This window comes from Lepus europaeus, chromosome 9 (genome assembly GCF_033115175.1).
Source record: "Lepus europaeus isolate LE1 chromosome 9, mLepTim1.pri, whole genome shotgun sequence".
NCBI lineage: Eukaryota > Metazoa > Chordata > Mammalia > Lagomorpha > Leporidae > Lepus > Lepus europaeus.
In genome coordinates, this window is record NC_084835.1 from 97,369,018 (window position 1) to 97,393,639 (window position 24,622).

General features: G+C 42.8%; 1 protein-coding gene across 2 annotated transcripts in view; it reads right to left on the minus strand.

Moving 5' to 3' along the window:
• DYM (dymeclin) overlaps positions 1-24,622 on the minus strand; it is a 362,668-nt gene that overhangs the window by 202,901 nt on the left and 135,145 nt on the right. For both annotated transcript variants that reach the window (XM_062201648.1, XM_062201646.1), the window contains exons 9-11: positions 12,397-12,579; positions 6,117-6,295; positions 1,089-1,214 (exon numbers count right to left, since the gene is read on the minus strand). In XM_062201648.1, the coding sequence (XP_062057632.1) occupies positions 1,089-1,214; positions 6,117-6,295; positions 12,397-12,579 (488 nt within the window). The remainder of the gene's footprint in view (positions 1-1,088; positions 1,215-6,116; positions 6,296-12,396; positions 12,580-24,622) is intronic.

Sequence of the window (24,622 nt, forward strand, 5' to 3'; positions counted from 1 at the left end):
TCCCGGTTGCCCCTCTTCCAGGCCAGCTCTCTGCTGTGGCCAGGGAGTGCAGTGGAGGATGGCCCAAGTGCTTGGGCCCTGCACCCCATGGGAGACCAGGAGAAGCACCTGGCTCCTGCCATCGGATCAGCGCGGTGCGCAGGCCGCAGCGCGCCTACCGCGGCGGCCATTGGAGGGTGAACCAACGGCAAAAGGAAGACCTTTCTCTCTGTCTCTCTCTCACTGTCCACTCTGCCTGTTTAAAAAAAAAAAAAAGTAATAGTTAAGATGATCACAATAACGTAAAAGCTGATAAGAAAGAACGAAAGAAAATGTAGGTGAGGCAAGTGCTCTGGGAACCAAGAGGGAACACACATGGTGTACGGCAAGGAGAGTGAATGACTTATTTCCCATCTTAGGAAGACAACGTCCACATCTGAATGAACTCAAGAAATAAAAATGTATGCATGTTATTAGAAGCACGGACAATGCTGACAGCATTTGTCTTAGGAGGGAAGGAATCAGATATATATGTGTCTGTCACTATTCCATTAAAATCACATAATTCAAGGCAAACTTTAGAACTAGGTACATGCATTACTTTGACAGAAAGAAAATGTCAAAGCAGAAAATAAAGCCAGTTTGGTTCTGGAACTTTCCAACAGGACCAAAGCCTAGAGCTAAATCATGCTACATTCTTTTTTTAAAATGCAAAACAATTTCTCATTCTTCTCCCCTTTGTTCCCTGTTCCTTTTCTCATTCTGTATGCAAGGAGCAAACCTTTTCTTGACAATTTCTGCCACAACAAAAAAATGGAAATGAAATGGAGAAGACAAATGAGTCCAGTATTGGCATCAATTACTAAAGAACTATTTCATGAGAGTTGTTAACAGTGGCTAATAGCATTTTTGTAAAAGGCATCACTGCGTACATCTGAAGCCACGGTATTTCTAATCCAGGTTTCACAGAGACATCTAGCAGAAGGGAAAGCCAGAGAGGAATGCTAAGACTACAGGAAATCTTAGGGTGGGGTGGGGGTGGGGGTTGGGGTGGGGCAGGGCACATCAGTTCCACAGCACTCCCCTCTCTTCAGGTCCTGGCAACTTACCACTTCATGAATAGATCTATTGAAGCCATCATCTTCCGTAAGGATCAACAATATTATAAGGGCCATATACACATGGTGTGAATTTCTCTCTTCGACATGATACAGAATCTCAAGAATTGGTAAAACCTAAGGAATAAAAATTAGTACTCACTTTTTCATTCTTATGCATGAAATTCAAACTTTTAATAGTGTAGTACAAGACCAGATGTTCTAAACTTTTACACGTTTACTTTGAGTGTCCTGCTTTAATATCATAGTTATAATTTTCTTTGGAAAAAAAATATAAGCCCTCTTTCGACTGAATGTACTTCCAGATGTGTAGCTAAGACAAAACTATAGCGAAGGGAAAACTGCTGTGTTGTCTCAGACGAAAGAGACATAAAGCCTACTGCAGGCTCGTGCTTGGCCTGACGTTTTAAGAGGTCACATCACTTCCGCCAGTGATGAAAGGGAGGAGAGTGTATAGCAAATCCAAAACTAAGGAACACTTCATCTGTGTGCTTAGCATCACTTATATTTTAATGCTAATAAATTAAAAATATATTGTAAGTAAGCATATAATTCAGACTATTATAACTCAAGGTACATGGTTCGTTCTATCTATCTGCCTATCTATCCTTCCACCCACCCACCTACCCATCCATCCATCCATCCATCTTTCTATCTATTTAGAAAGGCAAAGAAACAGAGAGATCTTCCACCTGCTAGTTCACTCCCAAAAACCTCAACAGTAGGGGCTGCGTCTAGTGAACATCTGGAGCCTGGGATTCAAGCTGGGTGTCCCACCCTGGGAGGCAGGGATCCAAGCACTCAGGGTATGTGTTAGAAGAAGCTGGAGGCAGGACTTGCACCCAGGCCCTCCCATACAGGATGCTGGCATCTTAACTGCTGCACCAGATGTCTTCTGAATACGGAGACTGAGATGCACTCTTCAGTGAATCCACACAGATCAATCTATTTCAAATCATTACGGTGACAATTTCAGTTTGGTCATTCTTCATTCTTCACTAATTAAGGTAAGCGGTTTCTAAAGTTTCTACTGAGCTTCAAGTCCACACAACCAGAGACAGGAGAGAGCTTGCTTCTTCCCTGTCTGGCCTCTGCACGTGAGGACACAGCAAGCAGACAGCAATCTACACAGCAGGAAGTGGGCCCTCACCAGAGGCTGAAGCGGCCAGCTCTTTGACCCTGGAATTGCTCTCCTCAAGAACAGTGAGAGAGAAACTTCTGTGGTTTACACAACTGGTCTACAGTACTTCTGTTACAGCTGTCAGCGCTGACCAAGGCGTGGGGCTTGAGCAGTTTAAAGGACAGAGAGGTGGGCAGCACAGTGGTCTCCAATGAACCTGCCCAGGGGGTCCCTCACAAGGAGCTGCTGCTGAGGGAATTTTGGGAATGGAAACTGGGTCACAAGAGGTAGAAAAGTAAATGGTAAAGAAGCGGAGGCAGAAAATGAGGTGCAAGGCCTTTAAGAAACTTGACCAAGAAAAGGAAAACAGAAAAGAGTTAAAAAACAAAAGTAAATTTTAAAAAAATTTATATAAAAACCATACTGAGGGGGCCGGAGCTGTGGTGCAGCAGGTTAACGCCCTAGCCTGAAGCGCCGGCATCCCATATGGGTGCTGGCTCTAGTCCCAGCTGCTCCTCTTCTGACCCAGCTCTCTGCTGTGGCCTGGGATAGCAGTGGAGGATGGCCCAAGTCCTTGGACTCCTGCACCCATGTGGGAGACCCGGAGGAAGCCCCTGGCTCCTGGCTTCAGATTGGCACAGCTCCAGCCGCTGCAGCCAATTGGGGAGTGGACCAGCGGATGGAAGACCTCTCTCTATCTCTGCCTCTCTCTGTAACTCTTTCAAGTAAAATAAAATAAATCTTTAAAAAAAACATACTGAGGAACTAAGGGACTACTAGTCTGCCTAAAAGAGGGGTGCGCACTGTGGGACAGTGGGTGAAGCCACTGCTTGGGATGCCCACATCCCATATCAGAGTGCCTTCTTTGAGTCCTGGCTACTCTGCCACTCTTAAGCTCCCTGCTAATGCACCTGGGGAGGCAGCAGATGATGGTCCAAGTATTTGGGTTCCTGCCACCCACCTGAGAGACCCAGATGGAGTTTCTGGCCCCTGGCTTTAGCCTGGCCCAGCCTCAGCTGTTGTGGGCATTTAGGGAATGAACCAGAGATGGAAGATCTCTCTTTCTCTCTCCCTATGACCCAACGTTTCACAAATTAACCTTTTAAAAAATCTTATGTAACAGCTTTTGATAATTATGTTAATCACAGACTTCATGTCACTGTAAATATTAATCATATTTTCTAAGTGTCACTTCCGTGAAGTTTTAAATCAGGAAAGAAACGTCAGCATGACTTGAGTTGCGTGCCGATCTGTAATATCCATGTGGGCTTAGGGCCTGACCCAAGGGCAGGAGACTGGTGGAGCCTGAGGGAAACCCCAGCCAGGTCTCCGCTCGACGAGTAACACAGACAGACTTCAGTGCCAACGAGCTCCTAACTCTCTGGTTAAAAGAGCTGCAGAGAGCGTGATGTTATGTGACTAGTTATCACTCATCCAGAATCCTCTGCCTTCAGGAGCTCCCTTTACCACCATGGCCGCGGTGGGTTATCAGGAAGAGGGCCCCTTCCGGTAGGGAATGGCCCAAGAAGTAGGCAGACAGCTCAACAAGAGACTCCAGGAGCCTGTCGGGAATGTGTGCGGACGATGGGCAGTCGCCTGATTCTTCCCGCTTCGGCTTACCAGCCGGGAGAAGGGCACGTGCCAGAGCCACAGAAAGCCACCTCTCCATCTGGGAACCGGGAACCTGGGAGTAAGGTCAAGGCTGTGGAAAGCTGAGACGAAGGATGGAGAGACAGAGTGGGAACAGCATCATTCAACCCCTAGAACAAGCCAGGACTGAAGCCAAAAATACTCACATAGCTTTCATTTGTGCAAACATATTCCTGTTTGTTTAAGCTAGCCATAAAAGGGTTGTTACTTACAACTACGCGCATCATGACCATTCCAAACATCTAGCTATTTTTTTTATTTTTTGCTAAGCGATTTTGCTTGTGATAATAAAATTAGAAAAATGAGTTCATTATAGGCTTTTCTAAAAAGCATACCCTCTTAAAACCTGTTCTGAACATTCAGGCATTTGGAATCTATCCTAGACCCCACGCAGAAACTCACAAAGAAATTCAGGTGTCATTGTGTTATTTTACTACTACCCGCTCATTAAAAATGCAGAAGGTATATCAAATTAATGAGTAGTCTTGAGCTAAAGCACATCAAACAGCTGTGAGTCAGAGCATCAGTGGAAAAGACCAAGTCAGTCAGAATCTGACAAGGAAGAGAGCCAAGTCTGCTTCTAGCCTACGAGGTCAGGTACTCTCAGAAGCACTGTCAAACCTCGTGTTCTCCCTACAGAGGCTGTAGAATAAAAGAACTGCTAACAACAACAAAATTGGGGCCGGCGTGGTAGCACAGAGGGTAGAGTGTTGCCTGCAACGTTGGCATCCCATGTGGATACCAGTTCGTGTCCTGGCTGCACCACTTCCAATCCAGCTGCCTGCTAGTGGCCTGGGAAGAGCAGTGAAGGATGGCCCAAGTGCTTGGGCCCCTGCCACCCAAGTGGGAGACCTGGAGGAGCTCCTGGCTTCTACCAGGCCCAGTGCTGGCCACTGTGACCATCTGGGATGTGGACCAGCAGAAGGAAGTGCGTGCTTGCGCGCTCGCTCGCTCTCTTTCAGATAAACAAATAAATCTATAAAAATAAAAATCACATCAGTGCAATACTTTTCCTACCAATAACATTTTCTAATTATAACCTCAACAAATATTTACTACAAAAGAAAGGCAAGATTAGACCTTTCTAAAGAGGTGGCGTTGCAGACTTTCTGCTCACCGCCAGCACTGCCTGAGAAATTCACCACACTCAAATTGCCTTTGTGCTTTTACTCACCCATAAGGAAACGAGCCCTGTCTCTACAAGGGTTTGCCCACATGGGCAGTCCACATGTATACCTAACTTTACTGTTGAAGCCAAGGCCTTCCCTGAACAGCTGGAGTGGGGACAGGTTCTTTCACTGCAGTTTTTGTACTCAGTGTCACATTGCTATAGAATGTGCTCAATCACTTATAATATTTCCTGTGTCTTCAGTATTGACACATGATTTCATCGTTAATGCTGAAGAAAGTGGCTACCAGGTATCTGGTGCGTCCCACCCTCAACCTGGTACAGAGGGGACAGTCAGTGCTGTCAGTCCCCTGCTGGCTAGTTCCGGAATGTTCAAGTTTCCATGAATGTATTAACACTATACAGCTATCAGTACACTACACATTTCAAAGATAAACAAGCACCTTAGAAAGGTAGCTGACTTTTTTCCTTCACCCAGCAGTTATAATATAAATCAGAGACTGTTTATAACAGCTTTTGTCTATGAGCAGGAATTGTAAAGCCAATTTCACATACACAGGGCAGGACAGTGTACAGTGAGGTGATGCCCGGCAAAGCTATGCTAAAACAAATACAGCACTGTAAACACTGAGTTAGGACAGCCCTAGGGTCTGCATCCACAAACAGAGGGACGGGACATTTGGGAATCTAGGTTGAAAAATCACCCTTCTTTCCGCCACTCCCATCTGGATATGCCGCCATTGTGATGAGATCCGTGAACCTGGGGGCAGGCACCAGTGTCCTGAGGACTGTAGAAGGTATTTCTCGGAGAACTCAGTCAGGATCAGGCTGACTGCAGGCCCCGGGGGGCTGCGGCAGACTTCAAGGCCAGGGAGGCCCGGCAAGCTGGCCGGGACTGCTGCTGCACAGCGCCGCTGCTGCACGGCGCCCTGCAAGGCCACCTCCGCGCGAGCCATCTCATACTCTGAAGGCAGTGGTTTGCCTGTGTCTAGTGACATCTTCCCATCAGTCTTTCAACCAGCACCTCTGTGGCAAACATACTGACCTTCTCGGGAAAAGAAGTTCCTCTTCAAAATGTTACAAAGTCCAAGACACATGGAATGATGAGCAGGACACTTACCAGGTTTTCCATATCTGTGCGAGCCAACATGTATGTTCTAATATTACTGTTCTGGTGCAGCAACGTGTACAAGAGGAGAGTGGCTTGGCCCGACCTCTGCTGCTCACAGAGAGCTGTGTACAAACTGTTAAAATTGATCTGGAAAGCATGTGGGATCGTTGAGGGGAAAGGACTGTTATCTGAAACAAACCACAAACACAAAATGAAAACAACAGTCCATCAGATTTTTGGAACTGTGCTCTGTATAAAGAGTAAAGGAGCATGGCCATCCGGGTCTTACAGTTAAGACACAGGTTGAGATGCCCACGCCCCACGCTGGGGTGCCTGGGTTTGAATTCCAGCTCCACTCCCAAGTCCAGCTTCCTGCTAAGGCACACCCCGGGAGGCAGTGGTAAGCTCTCACCCACATGGAGACATGGATTGGATTCCGGACTCCTGGCTTCTGCCTGGTCCAGCCCTAGCTGTTGTGGGCATCTGGAGAGTGAACCAATGGATGGGAGCACTCTCTTTTTCTCTCTCTCAAACAAAATAAATACATATTTTTAAAAGAATAAAGATACTATTAAAGTAATACCTGCAATTCAATTCCCATTAATTTTATACCTAAAGTCGTAACATTTCAGATTCAGATTTTCAATATGTATTTTAAACTTTACTTATAAAAAGAACTAAGTCACACAGTTTGACTCTGTTGCTATTTTCCCATTATTATAGGTTGAAATTGATCAAGATTGTGACCTTGAATAGAAAAAGCAATGATGTTTAGCAAAAGGGCCCCCAACAGATACAGCTTAGGCAAGACACTGAGATGCTTTGTTTCCAAAGCGGCATGGACCACCAGTCCTAAACGGAAAGCTAGACACAAAGAACACAGCCCCCATATAAAACAGAGAAGCCTCCCGTAACTCAGGGTTCAAAAGAAAACACTGCCTTGAAGCTAGGTTAATTTTCTTCAAATGAACAAATCATGGCTGAAGTGCTAATGTTATCAATGTATTATGAATTAAAATTTTTCTATTTATTTGACATAATGCCTAGAATGACAATAAATAAATCAGCTAGTTTAGAAAACACCAAAACCAATATATACCCCACATTAGCTGTTATAACAGGCAGACAGACACACCAAGCCCAGGACAACCTCTCTTTGTCTTTTTGTTTAAAGGAAGACACAAACCTACTCTGCTGCAGCTGCTCCTCACCAGGATGAAAGGGAGCGTGCACACCACACACTGTGAACGCCTCCGTACCCCCAAGCCCACAGCTCACGGGATGTAGCCACAAACTGAAGCCAGCAATGGGAGGAAGTGAAAAAGCAGATAAAGACGAGTTCAGTGACCCAGAGGAAGTCATCATCTATCATCAAATCAAACACTGGAACACAACCACACAAGGAGCTGGGTTTTTAGGTATTTTCAAAAATAAGCACCAAGATTTTTATAAAAGACTTTAAAACACAAAAGCACTGCCAAAACAAACCCCAATACCCTGCTGTGACATTTCCAGACATAATGTGTGCCAGCTCCGCCCTGCGCCTTGCCACCTCCTCTCTAAGCTATCCCTCTGCCAGACGGATGTACCTAAAAACGCCTTCAATTTCACAACCTGGTGCCTTCACTTTTCCAGTCACATTTGAAACAAACGTTATTTTTTCAATCCTAACACCGTATTTTTGACATTAACAAAAATAATCCTTTTGGGGGCCAGCATTGTGGCATAGCAGGTAAAGCTGCCATCTGTGACACCGGCATCCCATATGGGCACTGGTTCAAGATCTGGCTGTCCACTTCTGATCCAGCTCCCTGCTAATGGCCTGGGAAGAGATGAGGAAGACGATCCAAGTGTTTGGGCCTCTGCCACCCACATAGGAGCCCAGATGAAACTCCTGGCTATTGGCCCAAGCCTGGCCCAGTCCTGGCCATCATGGCCATTTGGGAAGTAAATGAGTGGATGGAAGACCTCTCTCTCCTTCTCCCTCTGTCTCTGTAACTCTTTCAAATAAATAAATAAATCTTTAAAAATAATGATGATAATAATAATCATCCTTTTGTATGATTGACTTCCTATTTTTGCAAGGGATGGCAAAAGTAGTGTTGCCATGTACTCTGAACATGCGATTATTACAGAATCTGCAGAGACTGAGGGAACATTCTGGATACCCCATGCTTTGCTTTATAGTGAAAGAAAGTAATGTATTCACCAATTCCTATCGTACCCGGATGTGAATGCGTGGTGTATGTGTGTATCCACAACATCCACATATTACCAGCTAGTCAGTGCTAGGCCCCATCCAACTCACCGATCACTTTATCTACTATTTACTTACTATTTACAGTTCATTTATTTATTAGAGAGGCAGGCAGTCAAGCCATACACTTCCATGTCATTATTCTGACCACTTCTACATAGGATAATATAGAGGCTTAGAGCAATTAAGTGAGTGTCCCCCCAGTTGGCCTGGAGTAACACTAAGATTGGCCTCTGCAGTTGCCGCTACATTAAATTGCATCCGACAATAACAACAGTAATGTGGTGAGTCTGTACTACAGCGAATGCGCATCTGATTCCCATACACCCACTATAATGCTTGCATTACAGATAACAAAACTGGTGTCTACAGAATAAAAACTGGGACATGAACACAGGTCAGTCTAACCTGTAAGTCAATATTTTGAACCACTGTACTACATGATCCCCCAAAAGATGGCTATCCCAAGGAGTTCAACCCTAAATACTAACATTTGGTTTGAGCAGCAGAAGTCACAAATGGGAGATACCATATAATAAATACTTGCTATATTGCAAAATCTGAGCTAATCATTTTTTTTTTTGGGGGGACATGCAGAGTTAGACAGTGAGAGAGAGAGAGACAGAGAAAGGTCTTCCTTCCGTTGGTTCACTCCCCAAATGGCTGCTATGGCCTGCACACTGCGCTGATCCAAAGCCAGGAGCCAGGTGCTTCCTCCTGGTCTCCCATGCGGGTGCAGGGCTCAAGCACCGGGCCACAGCAGAGAGCTGGACTGGAAGAGGAGCAACTGGGACAGAATCCAGCACCCCGATCAGGACTAGAACCTGAGGTGCAGGCGCTGTAGGCAGAGGATTAGCCTAGTAAGCCGCGGTGCCGGCCTAAGCTAATCATTTTAAAGTCTTAATTTGCTTGGTATTTTTACCAATACTATTAAGGAGCGTTATCTCCATTTCACAAACAAAGCCAAGGAGGTTCACGGAGATTAAGCAAACTGTCGGGGTGGCGCTGTAGCATAGCAGGTAAAGCAGCCACCAGCAGTGCCGGCATCCCATATGGGCACCAGTTTGAGCCCCTGCTGCTCCATTTTTGATCCAGTTCTCTGCTATGGCCTGGGAAAGCAGTAGAAGATGGCCTAAGTCCTTAGGCCCTTGCACCCACGTGGAAGACCCAGAAGAAGCTCCCGGCTCCTGGCTTCAGATCGGCACAGCTCCGGCCCTTGTGGCCAATTGGGGAGTGAACCAGTGGATGGAAGGCTTCTTTCTCTGCCTCTCCTTCTCTATGTAACTCTGACTTTCAAATAAAATCATTAAAAAAAAAAAAAAAAAAAAGGCAAACTGTCACTGCAGTGTGACAGAGGTGTCCAGAGAACCCAGATCTATTTACTCCAAAACTTTCTTTCTTAACTGTTTAAGATGAGCTACACCAAGAACAGAGCATGGTAATGAAAAAAGGAAAAATACTACCTACACATTTTCATTTTTAAAAAAAGATTTATTTTATTTATTTGAAAGACAGTTACAGAGAGAGGTAGAGCCAGAGAGAGAGAGAGGTCTTCATTTTGCTGGTTCACTCCCCAAATGACTACAATGGGCAGAGCTGAGCTGATCTGAAGCCAGGAGCCAGGAGCTTCTTCTGGGTCTCCCAAGTGGGTACAGGGGCCCAAGCACATGGGCCATCTTCTACTGCTTTCCCAGGCCATATCAGAGACTTGGATGGGAAGTGGAGCAGCCGAGACTTGAACCACCGCCCATATGGGATGTGGGTGCTGCAGGCCAGAGCTTTAACCCACTGCACCACAGCGCCAGTCCCTATGATTTTCATGTTTTTATCCAACACGTTGTTATTGAATCCTATTTCCCTGTGCTTTGGTGTGAATGTCCACGTCCCCTCCAAAATTCATGAAACTTAGCATACAATGCAATCGTGTTAACAGGTGAAGCCTTTAGGAGGTGACTGGGTCATGAGGGCTCTCCCTTGTGAATGGGGTCAAGGCCCTTTGAAAAGAAGCTTCCCACACAGCGCTTGGCCCTTTCTGCTCTGCCATGCCTTGTACCAAGAGAGTGAGAACACGGCACTCAAGGCACCAACTAGAAGCAGAGAATCAGACACTGAATTTGCTAGTTCCTTAATCTAATTTTCTGCTAATTATAAATTATACAGTTCCAGGTACTTTGCTGTCACAGAAAGTCACCTAGCAAGTGACAATACAGACCCCTCAAAGGAACAGTCAGGTGGCATGCTACACCACCATCTGTAAGAAGCCTGTATTAGAACAGGTCTGGAAAGGGACATGGCCACGAGCTTCAGAAGTCTTACAAATGTTGCTTTCATAGTGCACCTCTCACTCATCTTAATTATGTTAGTGTGGGAAACATCTTGATCATCTAACTGCCTACCACAGTAACCTTCTTTATATATATGTATACATATATACATATATATACACATATATATATATCTATAGAGTTTATTTTATTTGAGAGTCAGAGTTATACAGAGAGAGGAGAGGCAGAGAGAGAAAGAGGTCTTCCATCCGATGGTTCACTCCCCAATTGGCCACAATGGCTGGTGCCGATCTGAAGCCAGGAGCTTCCTCCGGGTCTCCCACATGGGTGCAGGGGCCCAAAGACTTGGGCCATCTTCTGCTGCTTTCCCAGGCCATAGCAGAGAGCTGGATTGGAAGTGGAGCAGCCAGAACTCGAATTGGCACCTATATAGGATGCCAGCGCTTCAGGCCAGGGTCTCCTACATTAACCCACTGCTCCACAGCACCGGCCCCTGTATGTATTTTTAAAAAGATTTATTTATTTACTTGAAAGGCAGAGTTAGTGAGACAGAGGGAGAGACAGAGAGATCTCCCATCTGCTAGTTCACTCCCCAAATTGGGCTAGTCTGAAGCCAGGAGCCACGAGCTCCTTCTGGGTCTCCCATGTGGGTGCAAGGGCCCAAGCAGGGGCCCAAGCACTTGGGCCATCCTCTGCTGGTTTCCCAGGCACATTAGCAGAGATCTGGATCAGAAGTGGAATAGGCACAGGCAGTGGCTTTACCTGCTATGCCACAGCACCAGCCCCTCTTTCATATTTTTTAAAGACAGGGTTATGTATTTATTCACAACAGAGTGACACAGAGAGACAGGCAGACAGACAGACAGAGATCTTTCATCCACTGGTTCATTCCCCAAATAGCCAGGTTTGGACCAGACCAAAGTCAGGAGCCACCAAGGTCTTCCCCCTGGGTGGCAGGGACCCAAGTACATGGGCCATCGTCCACTGCCTCCTCAGGTGCATCTGCAGGAAGCCGGCTCTGCAGCAGAGCAGCGGAACTCAAACCAGTGCTCTGGTGGGTGCAGGTAGCCCAGGCAAAGGCATACACTGTGCTACAACACCCACCCTGATCTTTTTTTAAGAATGCAATGGCTTTAGTAAGAGATTACTGTTTGAACCTGGACCTAGCTCCTTGCGTTCTACTTTCAGGCTTAGCGAGCACAGCACATAGGCAGCCCGCGCCTATTCTGGAAATAAGAGACTGGACAGAACAGAGCCTTTCTCGGTCATTTCCACGTTCGCTGTGGCTGCTTGTGTGCTGCAATGCAGGGCGGGAGGCTGCAGCAGAGGCCACACGGCCTGCGCAGACACTGCCCCTTACAGAAGACGCCTGCTGAGTCCTGCCCGAATGTTTCGTTCCACCAAACTCTTAAGTGGAACACCGATTTTATGAGAAAATTTAAAGCAACCTGCTATTTGGGGTTTTCCAGGTTACTTTCTATCCCTACAGGTAGGATGGCCTGGTCCAGATGAAGCATGAAGCTGGTTGGGTTATTTTTGAGAGAAGTACAAATTTAAATGGATGTAAAGGACCACAGACCTCTTCCAAGCTATACTGGACCTCCTGAGAATACTGACAGGAAAACCCAAGTGTTTCTGATTTGTAACCAGCAGGAAAATAGGCAGATGGACCCCATCTCCAAAACCGTCAGGTGCCACAAAATCTGCAGTAAACAGTACTTGTGTCGTTCAAAGAAGTGCTACAAACCTTGCGTGTTCTTGAAGGACAGAATGGCCTGTCTGTAGGGGTTGGGTGCGTCCGGAGCGTCGGTCAGGTTGGCCAACACCAGCAGCAGCAGGAGACTCTGGTTGGCCAGAGGGGAGGAAAGCTCTGGAGTGGTGGCTGCTTTGCTGCCCACGCCGCCCAGGGTGAAGACAGTCCAGAGCCCGGCTGGAGGAGAAAGCCCACAGTGAGTCTGCACGGCCGGCAGCGAGGCCATGCACTTCTAACATTCAGGAATCACGTGTTCTGCTCTTTGTTGTTGTTGTTGATGACACAATAAGCTCATCATTTGAAATTCTTATATGAAATAAGTAAATAAAAATGTCAGATTACCATTCCCCAACCCCATAATTCCACTTCCACTTCCCATAGAAGCTAATCTTATTTATCTTTGTAAATTTCTCTTTACCAATGGAAAATACACATAATTATAAGGAAACTTCAGACACAACTTTTTATACAAAAAATATTTGAAATTTTAAACAAAGTATTAAAATATCTAGGAAAAAAACAAAATTCCAAAATTGGTCACAGAAGAAGAAAGCCTAAGAATGGAAAACAGAGTTAAGAAGCTAACATTAAAAACAAACCAGGTCCAGACTGCTTTACAAAATAAATCTACCGAACTCTCAGAGAACAGAAAATCCTCATGTATTATATAAGTGCTCCAAAGAACAGAACAAGCATATCTATAAGACACATTTGACAAGGCCAGAAAACTCCTCTTTGAAACTGAACAAAGATTGCATTTAAGTGAAGAAAGATGTTTAGATCGTCTAAATCCAACAGAAGCAAATGAAATCCAGTAGAACTATTTGTTAGAATAAAAGCATTATCAAGAGGCTTTGTTTCAAAACATAAGAATTGTTCACCATTAAAATGAACTCATTTATCTATCTTCATTTCCTTAAAACTGGGGGAAATGTGATTACATCAATAAATGTAGAGTTATATTCTGATAAAACTTAAGATAGATTCCTAATTTAAAGAGCCAAAGTTCTTACAGAGCAGGAATAGAAGGACATTCTGCAGGTTTCTGAAGTCAATCTACCTAGAATACAATGTTGTGATATCATCAACATCAGTACCACACTCCTGCTGCTTCGGGCAAAACTAGCTGGGGGGTGGGGGTATTAAGGTTAGGAAATGAATTTTCACTGTTTGCAGGCAATTTGTCCCTCAGAACTGCACTGTCCAAACACAGCTGCCACTTGTGCTTTGTGAGCATTTGAAATGAAGTCCAGCTTGCACTGCATTGTAAGCATAAAACATATAATGAATTCTGAACATTTAATACAAAAACAAAGGAAGAATGTAAACTATCTTACTAATATTTCCACATTGATTACATGTTGAAATGATAAAATTTGATGTATTGCATTAAAGTAGATCATTATAATCAGTCTCACCATTCCTTTGTACTTTTTAATACAATCATTAGAAAATTTAAAATCACCAATGTGATTTGTATGGTAGTTCTCTTGTACAGACCTGCTCTAGAACATCAGAGAATCAACGGACACTACCAGGAGCAATTTGGTACAGTTCTATGGTTGTAAGAGAAAAAGTACTCAAGAGCCTTTCACAAAGAAAATATACTTAATTCTAATCACAGTACCAATAAATGCAATAAAATAACCAGGACGAAATCTACAGGATTAAAACATGACAGCCACAGAACCTGACCGAAAGCCACCTGAGCCACGGAGGGATAACGTGTTGCTGCCACTGCAAAAATGTCAAATCTGTCCCAACATGAACTAAAGCTCAGTACAGCAACCACCAAAACACCAACAGGCATTTGTGTGGTGTTTTGTAATACAGTGTAGATAAAATATTGCTAGATGGAGAAATACATTAAAGGAAGAAAAAACACCTGAGACAGACTCGGCTGGGGAGGAACCTCTGCTCAGAGAGCAGTGTTTACAGGTGTCAGCATGTCACATGTGACTCCACAACAGAGCTGCGAGAGCCGAACAAAACCACACACACCCGAGGAGTAAGGACGTGGCAAGGCCAGTGTTTGAAATCAATAAGGAAAGGGTAAAATCCCTTAAATGTTGTAGAGAGAACACAACTGAATCACCTCCCAGTGCTTAATTACAAAAACCATACACCTTGAGTTAAGGAAGCCATTTTCTAAGGCAGTATAGAGAAGAGTAATCTATTTAAAACTTACTTTTATTTGATAAGACATAACTTTTACCCCATGAATAATAAGAGGACTTTGTAAAAGTATACAAGTCAGTAAGCATACAAGTAGTTCTCAGTGAGATCTAGAATGCGTATCTCTATCCACCCAGCAACTCCTTTTTTGTATGCTAAGAAACAGTTGAATTGGTACACACAGATGCATGGATAGGAATGTTTAATTGAATATTGCTTACAATGGTAAAATACTGGAAATACAAATGGTCACCAACAATAACATAAATTATGATTAATTACATCTATGTTGTACAATACAATATAAAGAGGTAGATATCGTTACACTATCAAAGAAATTTTTTTTTTTTTTTAAGTATCTTCATTCTAGTCACAGAAATTTTCTCTGGAAAGTGAAATGAGATTGCAAGGAATTCAAGAAGGATTTTTGTTTTAATTGGATGATTAAAATTTTTTTGTAACATTCGTTTTTTTAAAATGTATTTATTTATTTGAAAGCAGAATTACAGAGTGAGAGGAAGAGCAAGAGAGACAGAGGTCTTCCATCTGCTGGTTCACTCCCCAAATCGCCACAATAACTGGGGAAGCCAGGAGCTTCTTCCGTGTCTTCCACATGGGTGCAGGGGTCCAAGCACTTGGGCCATCCTCTGCTGCTTTTCTAGGCACATTAGCAGGGAGCTGGATGGGAAGTGGAGCAATCAGGACTCAAACCAGTGCCCACATGGGATGCCAGTGCAGCAGGCTGTGGCTTAACCTGCTGCATCACAGTGCCAGCCCCTACTGTTAACTAATTTTAATTGATGAAGTATATTTAGATTAGAAGGGGGTGGTAATAACAGTTTTTCATTGTTGGTTGTACACGAGTGTCTTCTGATAACTTAATCAAGTGATGATTTTTTTTTTCCCCCAAGAGACATTTTCTTGTTAAACATCATTAATCTGAGGTTATGACTGACTGTGTTACTTATGTTTCTTTTTCCTTCTGTTCATGTTATGCTTGTAAAAACTTCACCCCTTTAAACATAATTGGCAGGAGAGTGTGATGGAAAAATCCAGGTTGAGATCTTCCATGAACAGCTAGATAGAAGTACTTCTTGAATTCTTCACAGAATTCTTGGTTAGAGACTTGGAGTCCAGTGGAAAATGGAATTTACAGTCATGGTAAAGGGGAGACCACACAGGGAAAGTCTGCAAAGAGAACTACAGAACCCTCGGAATACGAGTATGACATGGACCACCATCGTCTACTGCCAGTTTAAAATGATTTTCCTCTCCTCTACCTTAAAAATGATTCCTCTTTTGAAGTGCAAGCCATCATTCCTGTAACTTCTATTTTCTCAATGCCCTTGGATCTATCTGTAGCAAATATAAATATCCTAAATGCCACATTCTATTGATTTTAAGACCCCATGACTTTATGTGTTAACAAGAAAAACGAAAATGCAAGCAGTTAAAACTATGGTATTGTGGTACAGCAGGCTAAGGAGCCACCCGTGGCATAGGGATCCCATTTGAGTGCTGGTTCCAGTCCCAACTGCTCCACCTCCGATCCAGCTCCTTGCTAACTGTGCCAGGGAGAGCAGCTGAAAATGACCCAAGTCCTTGGGACCCTGCCACCCTTATGGGAGACGCAAATGAAGCTCCTGGCTCCTAGCCCAGACCTGGCAGTTGTAGTCGTTTGGGAAGTGAACTAGTAGATGGAAGATCTCGATCCCGATCTCTCTCTTCCCCCACCTTTCAAATAAATAAATAAATCTAAAAAACAAAAGACTATGGCATGCCATCAATTGTAGAACACAGCTCAATTTCAGAAATATTAAAATGTGAATAAGACTCTAAGTCATAAAATTCAAACAATACAGCTTACAAAATATTACAAAGGCATGTAGTGACAGAAATACTAAGGACATAAATAGATACAACACAAATATGAAATACAAACAAAAAGTTACTTTACAAGCAATATATTCATTTGTTTCTTATAAAATAAATGTCAAAGAATAATATTTAAATATTAAAATAACAGAAAAATACCAATCTCAGTGGTATATTATTATAGGGGAAAAGAGAAAATCTTGTTAGCACATCATTAAGTGGGAAAGGCAAATCACAAAACAGTACATAAATAAATATACTGAGTCCTATTTGTTTAAAAAACTTGTAAAAATGCATCTCCATGCCTGGCAGGATGAGCTGCTGTCCGTGGGAGTCGAGGTTTCAGTATCTCAGTCTTCTGCTTGTGTCTTTTACAACATGAATGTACTGAAGCGTAGCTAACAGAGAGCAGGAAGGAGAGAGAGAGGAGAGAGAGGGAAAGTGGGAAGGGAAGGGAGGGGAGGGGAGGGGAGGGGGAGGGAAGGAGAGAAGAGGGGAGGAGACAAACTCCCAGTCACTAACCCCAGAAAAAACAAAGTAATATGACAATGTTTCAAAAGTTCATGGAAAATTAAAATTAAATCATAATCACTTTGGTGTAAAACATTTTTTAAATCCATGATTTTTTTCATACTACACATTTTTCTAAAAAATTTTAAAGACCTTATGCATGTATGCAATTCAAGGATTTTTTTTTTTTTAACAACAAAAGTACCTTATTTAATTCCACTTTCCATGAAGTTTCTGATGCATACTTTGGAACACACACACACACAACACTCTCCTGATGATTTTGAAGGGAAAAACCATCAATGTGGTAACACTGATTCAAGATGGTAGCAATGGATCTAATATTTTATGTTAATCTTTATAAATGTCCAAGTTTTTATATCAATTACAATAGAAAGACGTCATTTTTATTAAAAAGTTAGAAGAATGAATACTTCTGTAAAGAAATTAAACATAATGTACAGCTAAATTAACAGCTGATAAGTTCTATTTCTCCTGAATTAACATGAGTAGATACTTTTAAATTTGGTATTTATTTATTTTCATTTTATTTGAAAGAAAGAGGGACAGAAGAATAAAGACACATACAGACAGACATCTTCTATCTGTTGGTTCAATCCCCAAATGCCTATGATAGTCAAGGCTGGGCCAGGCAGAAGCCAGGAGCCTGGAATTCCATCTGGGTCTCTCATGCAGGTGGCAGGGACCCAAGTACTTGATTCAGCATCTGCTGCCTCCAGGTTGAGGAAGAGCAGGAAGGTGGAATGAGGAGCAGAGCTGGGATTCGAACCAGGTACTCGGATGTGAGATGTGGCCTCTCAGTAACAACTTACCGGCTATGCCAAATGCCAGCTCCAGATGGAGCTATACACATGAACATTTGTTCACTTCTAGTACTTTGCATTTTTATTGAACATACAATATAAACACCCTCATAAATAGCCCATCAATGCATCATTTCTTATATGATTTACAGCCTACAATTCTCAAACTTTTTCTATGACTCATTAGGATGGGTTTACTACTAACTTTTAAGAACTTGTTAAGGGGGAGGATAGTCCCTACCCCCCTCCATATTTTAGAGATCCCCAGGAGAGAATTAAGGGACCCTCAAACCGCATGTCTGGTATAAACCTTCAGTGTCGGGACAAGCAAACTGGAGGCTCCAGAAGAAAGATATTTTTTTTGCAGGAAGGATTTTATGACAACTAAGGAAGACAGTAACGTTCCTGCCAAGCAGTGTGCTCCTCCCACCCTTTCATGGGGAAAATTTGTCAAGAATAATTGATAACAGTATATCACAAATTTAAACTTATTCAAAACAATGCTCATAATGGTTGAAAAACATGAATCATTTAATAAGAAAATCAAAATTATATGAGAAAGTACAGCCAATAGTCAAATATTACTTACTTGCCTTGGGGTTTATTTGATGTTTAACTGTAACATTTTAAAAAACATTTTTTAAGTCACTTCCTCCCACTCAGGAGTATTCTGACTGTCAACCTCTGTATCCAGCATGTACGTTTCAGGATTGCAAGCAAAGAAAAATAATTGGCAACAAAAATAATCAGAAGATGCTTTCCAAGCTGAAACTGAATTGGATTTTGGATTCTCTTCACAGTTGCTCATCTTCGTCACTGAGAGAAGAGTTGACTGTCCCTGGACACATTTCACAGACAGAACTGCGATACTCCTTCAACTCAAGCTTCTGTAAGAGTGCTGAGAGCTACTTAGAGTGTCAGGTGAACTCACATGTTATGGGGAGGCGGCTCTCGCACTGCCCCCAACCGCCATCACCACTCAGGTAAATGCACGTGTTATGGACAAACTCCTCTCCCCCCTTTTCCCTTCTCTCTCTCTTTCTCTTTCTCTCTCTCTTCTGGGAAGCAGTCCCGCAGCACTGCCTTCCCTTATAGGGAGAAACAAGGCCGCCTGCCATTACCTACATTATCGTTTAAACTGGCCCGTAATCCTGGACCTGAATTCTTCCAAAAGTTCATTTCTTTTTGCTGATCCAAGCCTCTGATCTATGACCCAAGAATCTTAGTGGAACTGCATTTTCCTGTTGGCAAAAATAAATTTTCTCTCTACCAGAAAAATAAGGGAAAGTTACAGTATATTTCCTTCTGTTTCAAAACCCAAATTAAAGAGGATTCCCAAAGACTTTTAATGATATCCCTCAGGTCCTCCAAACAAACTCTGAAAATAAAATTCATCCAGCTAACACTAAAATTAAAAGCACAAATTAAAAAGCACAAATCTGGTGTTGATTCAATGTTTTTAAAGTACTGACTTAGGAACATTAATCTTTAGCCATCAAAGTGGGATGAAGATACAAAATATCATTAACTAAAACATCAATAAATATAATAACCATCCAGGGGAAAGGCTCTCATTGTTAGAAAATCTGAACAAATTAGTCCTACTTCATTAAGATTGAAAGAAATGATTAATTTTTTTCTTATTAATAATCATGTTACTTGCTACACTATCATTGGCTTCACATATTTAACAAGTATATTATAAAATGCTAATCATTCAAGCAAAACTACATAAAAATAAATGATAGTAATGATAGTATACCACTATTAATCACAGTCATAAAAATCTGGTAAAAGTGCCATCATCTATTCCAAATCTGGAATACTGTAACTGGATATCATGAGAGAATTAAGGGGAAGGTAGGCTAGCTACAGACATGTATGAAAATTCTAGACATGTTCTAATCAACACCTATAGAAGGCCAATTCATCAAAAAATATGTTGGGGTTATACCCTGCCTCTGAGGAAGCTGACAGAATAATAAGCACTCCCACAATTACAAATCAAGTTTAATTGCTACAATGATCCAAACATAACTCTTACAACATTCACGTCTTTCCCATACAAATGCAGTAAAATTGTAAGGAAAGACAAGTAAGATAATAGCTTACTGCCTTTCTTCTTTATGATAAATAAGACACAATGGGAGTTAGCCGTGTGAGACTACCTTTCCCATCATTTCTGCATATGACTAGGTTCCAACCCACGGGACGTAACCAGGAGTGGCTCATGCAAGTTTTAGGTCCCATCCACAACAAGTCGGTACTTCTTCACATCCGCACCTTCCCCATGCTGGAAACCAGGTGTGCGGTGAGGAGCCAGACTCGACCTCCTGCAGGAGGCCACAGCTTGAAGGGATGACAAAACAACACAAGGAGTTCTGGTCCTATAGGAAACAGCCTGCCTGCCAGCCTGGACTAGCTTAGCATTAGTGAGGGGAGTGGAAGCCTCCGTGTTGCTCAGGGCACTGGTGCCTAGCGTCTACTAAAAGCCAAACCAGTATCTAAACTAACTCAATTATGTATCAGAAAGTTCCAGAAATTATTGCTTAGAGACTTATTTTAACAAGTAATTTTAAGAATTCTTTATGCATCATTTCTTAAAACTATTTCAAGGTAATGTACATTCACATGCTCTTGAAAGAAACAATATCCTTTACCCAGTTTGTACCCTTTACCTTGTTCCTTATACCCTTTGCCCAATTTGCTCCAATGGTAACAACTTAAAAACCTGTACCACTATACCACAAGCAGGATATTGACATGGACATAGCCAAAACACAGACCAATTCCATCACCAGCCAGGGTGATCACTTAACCTCTCTCAAGTTGGTTTCTCTCAAAGGTGCCCACCAAACTACTCCACCACTAAAGCTTGCTGTCCCCCACGTGTGCCCTGTCTGCCTGTGCAGCTTTCTACCCTCAACTCTTCCTTAATTAAGGCCTTGCTATCGATCGTGCGAAGTTCAAGGAACTCGATTAGAACTGATGAGCCAAAAAGACATCATTCACTCCCTACCAATGGAACTTATAATCTAAAAGGCAGAAATGGCATGAAACAGAGACAAGCACATAAATAAACTTCAGTTCAGCTTCTTGGGGGAAAAAAAGAACGTTACCTAAATGGCATGGCCTTTGCAGAAAGAATTCTTGAGTCTATCAATGAATAGAACCTACCACTGGGCTACGGACTTAAAAAGATTTTTTTATTTGTCCATTTTATTTGTTTACAAGGCAGAGAGACAGAGCTCCCATCCACTGGATGCCATTCCACCTCCTTTTAAAAATCTTCTTTTCTTGCCTGGAAAATCCTTCAGGGTCCAAAGCACACTCCTGCCAATGACTGTAATACAAGCACAGGAAGCAAGAAAATCTACTGCTTCCTCTCGGCTCTCAGAGCACCTTGTTTACTGTGGCGCCACCACCGTCCAAAGGTGCCCATGCCTACGTGTGCGACGCACGCCCAAGGCTTCCGGTGCACCCTGAAGGAAAGAGCCACGCATTTTTCACGTTTTGTATCTCTTAGCAGGCTACAACTCACAAACCTGATATGCTCCTTTATAAGAGAGCTACTGAAGGTTTGAAATGTATAAGGAACACAGGTTTTCTATTTGCTGTTGAAGGAGAAAGCATGGTGTGCTTAGATTCTCAAGGGCGAGATCAAATGGCCTGTCTACCTACTGCTGCTGAGGGGCGGGGAGACAGGTGGTGAGACCGTTGCCAGGATCATCTTCACGGGGGACAACCTGGCAATGTATATGCGAAGCACTTAAAAATACAGATTATTTGGCCCAGCCAGTACAATTTTACAATTACCCTAAAGAATAAATACAAAGATCAAATTAAAAGGCTGATTATTTTAAGTCACAGGGAAAATGTGTACTTAAAATACTGAGTAAGAGGCAATTGGGTTGGATTAACAGCGATATATTCATCAACACAGCAGAAAACCATGCCCAAGCTTAGTAATCCAGACTCATCACCCAAGCTATCAAAAGGTTCACACCTTCCCAGGAGAATGTCACCTACATTTTATATCCAAATTTCCTAGAATGTATATCATTTAGTGTAATGCATTTCAAGCAATACTTATAAAACAATATTTTATACTTACATCCCTACAATTCAATAAACCATTATAAACAAAATAATGCTTGGGGGAAATCAAGTTTCACAGAATAAAATTGGTAAGACAGAACTGCTTACATTTTGAAAACTGAGCTGAGTATAAACAAAATGGCTGTACATTTCAGAAGCTGCTGGTACCCTGCGGACACGGCAGAGCCACGGCCAGTGTTAGCTGTTCTCTACCACTGCGTACACACGCTAAGTCGTTTCCACAAGGCCTTCATGCTGAGCCCTTAATTTTGTTGAGTATTACACACTAAGAGACAAAAGCTGAGAAAGTAGTAAAGAAAATTCTGGTAAGACTAACAGAACCATATACTAAAAAGCATAAAATTACCATATGCAAATTATGCCTCAGTAAACAGGATTCCAGTGGCAGGTGTTTGGTGCAGAGGTTAAGATTCTGCTCGGAGGCCAGCACTATGGCATAGCAGGCTAATGCCTCTGCCTGCAGCGCCAGCATCCCGTATGGGTGCCCGTTCTAGCCCTGACTGCTCCTCTTGCAATCCAGCTCTCTGCTATGGCTTGGGAAGGCAGTGGAAGATGGCCCAAATACTTGGGCCCCTGCGCCCTTGTGGGAGACCAAAAGAGGCTCCAGGCTCCTGATTCCTGGCTTCAGATCAGCTGTTGCGGCCATCTGGAGAGTAAGCCAGTGAATGGAAGACCTTTCTCTCTCTCTCTTTCTCTAACTCTACCTCTTAAATGAATAAATAAAAATCTTTTTTTTTTTTTTAAGATTTATTTATTTGAAAGGCAGAGTTACAGAGAGGCAGAGAGGTCTTCCATCCACTGGTTCACTCCCCAAATGACTACAACGGCTAGAGCTAGGACAATCCGAAGCCAGGAGCCTTTTTGAGGTCTCCCACGTGGGTGCAGGGACCCAAGGACAATGGGTCATCTTCTAATGCTTTCCCAGGCCACAGCAGAGAGCTGGATAGGAAGTGGAGCAGCTGGGAACCAGTACCAAGATGCTGGCACTGCAGGAGGCGGTTTTACCCACAAAGACAGAGCTTTGGCCCCTAAAAATCTTTTTAAAAAAGATTCTGCTTGGATGTCCACATCCCACACTGCAATACCAGGGTTTGAGTCCCGAGTCCACTCCTAGCTTTCTGATAATGTTCACCCTGGGAGAAGGTAATTCTTCTGGGAGAAGACGGCTCAAGTAGTCGGGTCTCTGCCACCCGCATATGAGACCTGAACTGAGTTCTTGTTTCCCAGCTTTGACCTGGTCCAGCACACCTGTTGCCAGCATTTAGAGAACAAACAGGAATATGGAAGATCTTTCTCTTTCTCCCTCCCTCCCTCTCCCCGCCTTCCCTCTCCATGTGTGTGTGTGCATGTACACACATGTGTATCTGTGCATGCACGCCTTTTGGTAAAATCCTGCTGCTGCTGACAGTGCTAACGAGCACCATGATGACAGGTGTACACCATAAAGCTCAAAGTGCTGAGGCTTGTACACTACGAGAGAGGTGATTTTTAAAAATCGCATTTGAAAGTTTTAGTTTCTAAAATTAATGAATAGCAAAGAAATAATAAAATTTAATTTGAAAAAAAAATTAATAGGATATCATCAGAATAGTATTTTTAAAACAAACAAACAAAAAAAGTGTTGGTTTAATCAGAAAGAGAAAACCTCCCGTAGGAAAGGGCACAGCCCTCAGAGGCTGCCTTTGCTCTGTGGCTAACTTACACGCTAAGAGAACACCAACTCCAGCAACGACTCCTGCCACTTTAAAATGAATGTAAAACAGTAACATACACAATCTTGAACTGCGGCCAACCATGCTATAATACTGAGAAAGGGGAAAAAAAGGTCACTAATAGTTTCACTTTTTCACATGTGTTTACATTTAAAGCTCTCATGAAGTATCTGGTGACTGCTAGTTCCTAAAACAGTTCTGAGTCAAATTCAATTTTCCTAACACAAAACAACACGATATTACTACCCCCATCCTGTCTCCCAAAAGGAATGCTTTGACCATCTCAAAAAGGAGAAAAAAATACATCACAGGGAACAAAGGAAAATGTTTTTAAAAACGCACAGCACAATAAAGCATGTTGTCCACCTCTGCAGGCTGAGATCTGTCAGAATCTCTGACTTATAATCTGGCATAATGCAAACCATATGGAACTTTTTCTTAAGTTTAATTCCTTTAAGAACAGAAAATGGAACAACTGTTAGCGCAAAGTTGAAAACATCCACTGAAATACTTCAGTAATTGTGAAGACTGGTACCTGTTCTCAAAATTAGCACTCATTTGTCTTGGTAAAGCTCCAGATTCACACATCCCTGAAATAAGCATTTATGAGAACTTGGGATGAGCCAGACACCATATTAAAATGTAAAACATAAAGGAAACAAAATATAAAAGAAACCTGTGTCCTGAGATAAATCCTACCTGACACACACACAACAGTAACACACAAATTCACTGACTGATTACACAGGAAAGGGAACTGTGAGTTCAGAGGACACACAGACCTTCCTTTATTTTTTTTTTAATGTTTATGTATTCATTTTTATTTGTTTGAAAAGCAAAATGACAGAGAGATCTCCCACTGACTGGTAAACACTCACAACAGCTGAGGCTGGGCCAGGCCAAAGCCAGCAGTCACGATCTCTCTCCGTGTCTTCAGGTCTCCAGGTCTCTGGGTGGCGGGGGAGCAAGTACTTGAACCACGGCCTGCTGCCTCTCAGGATGCAA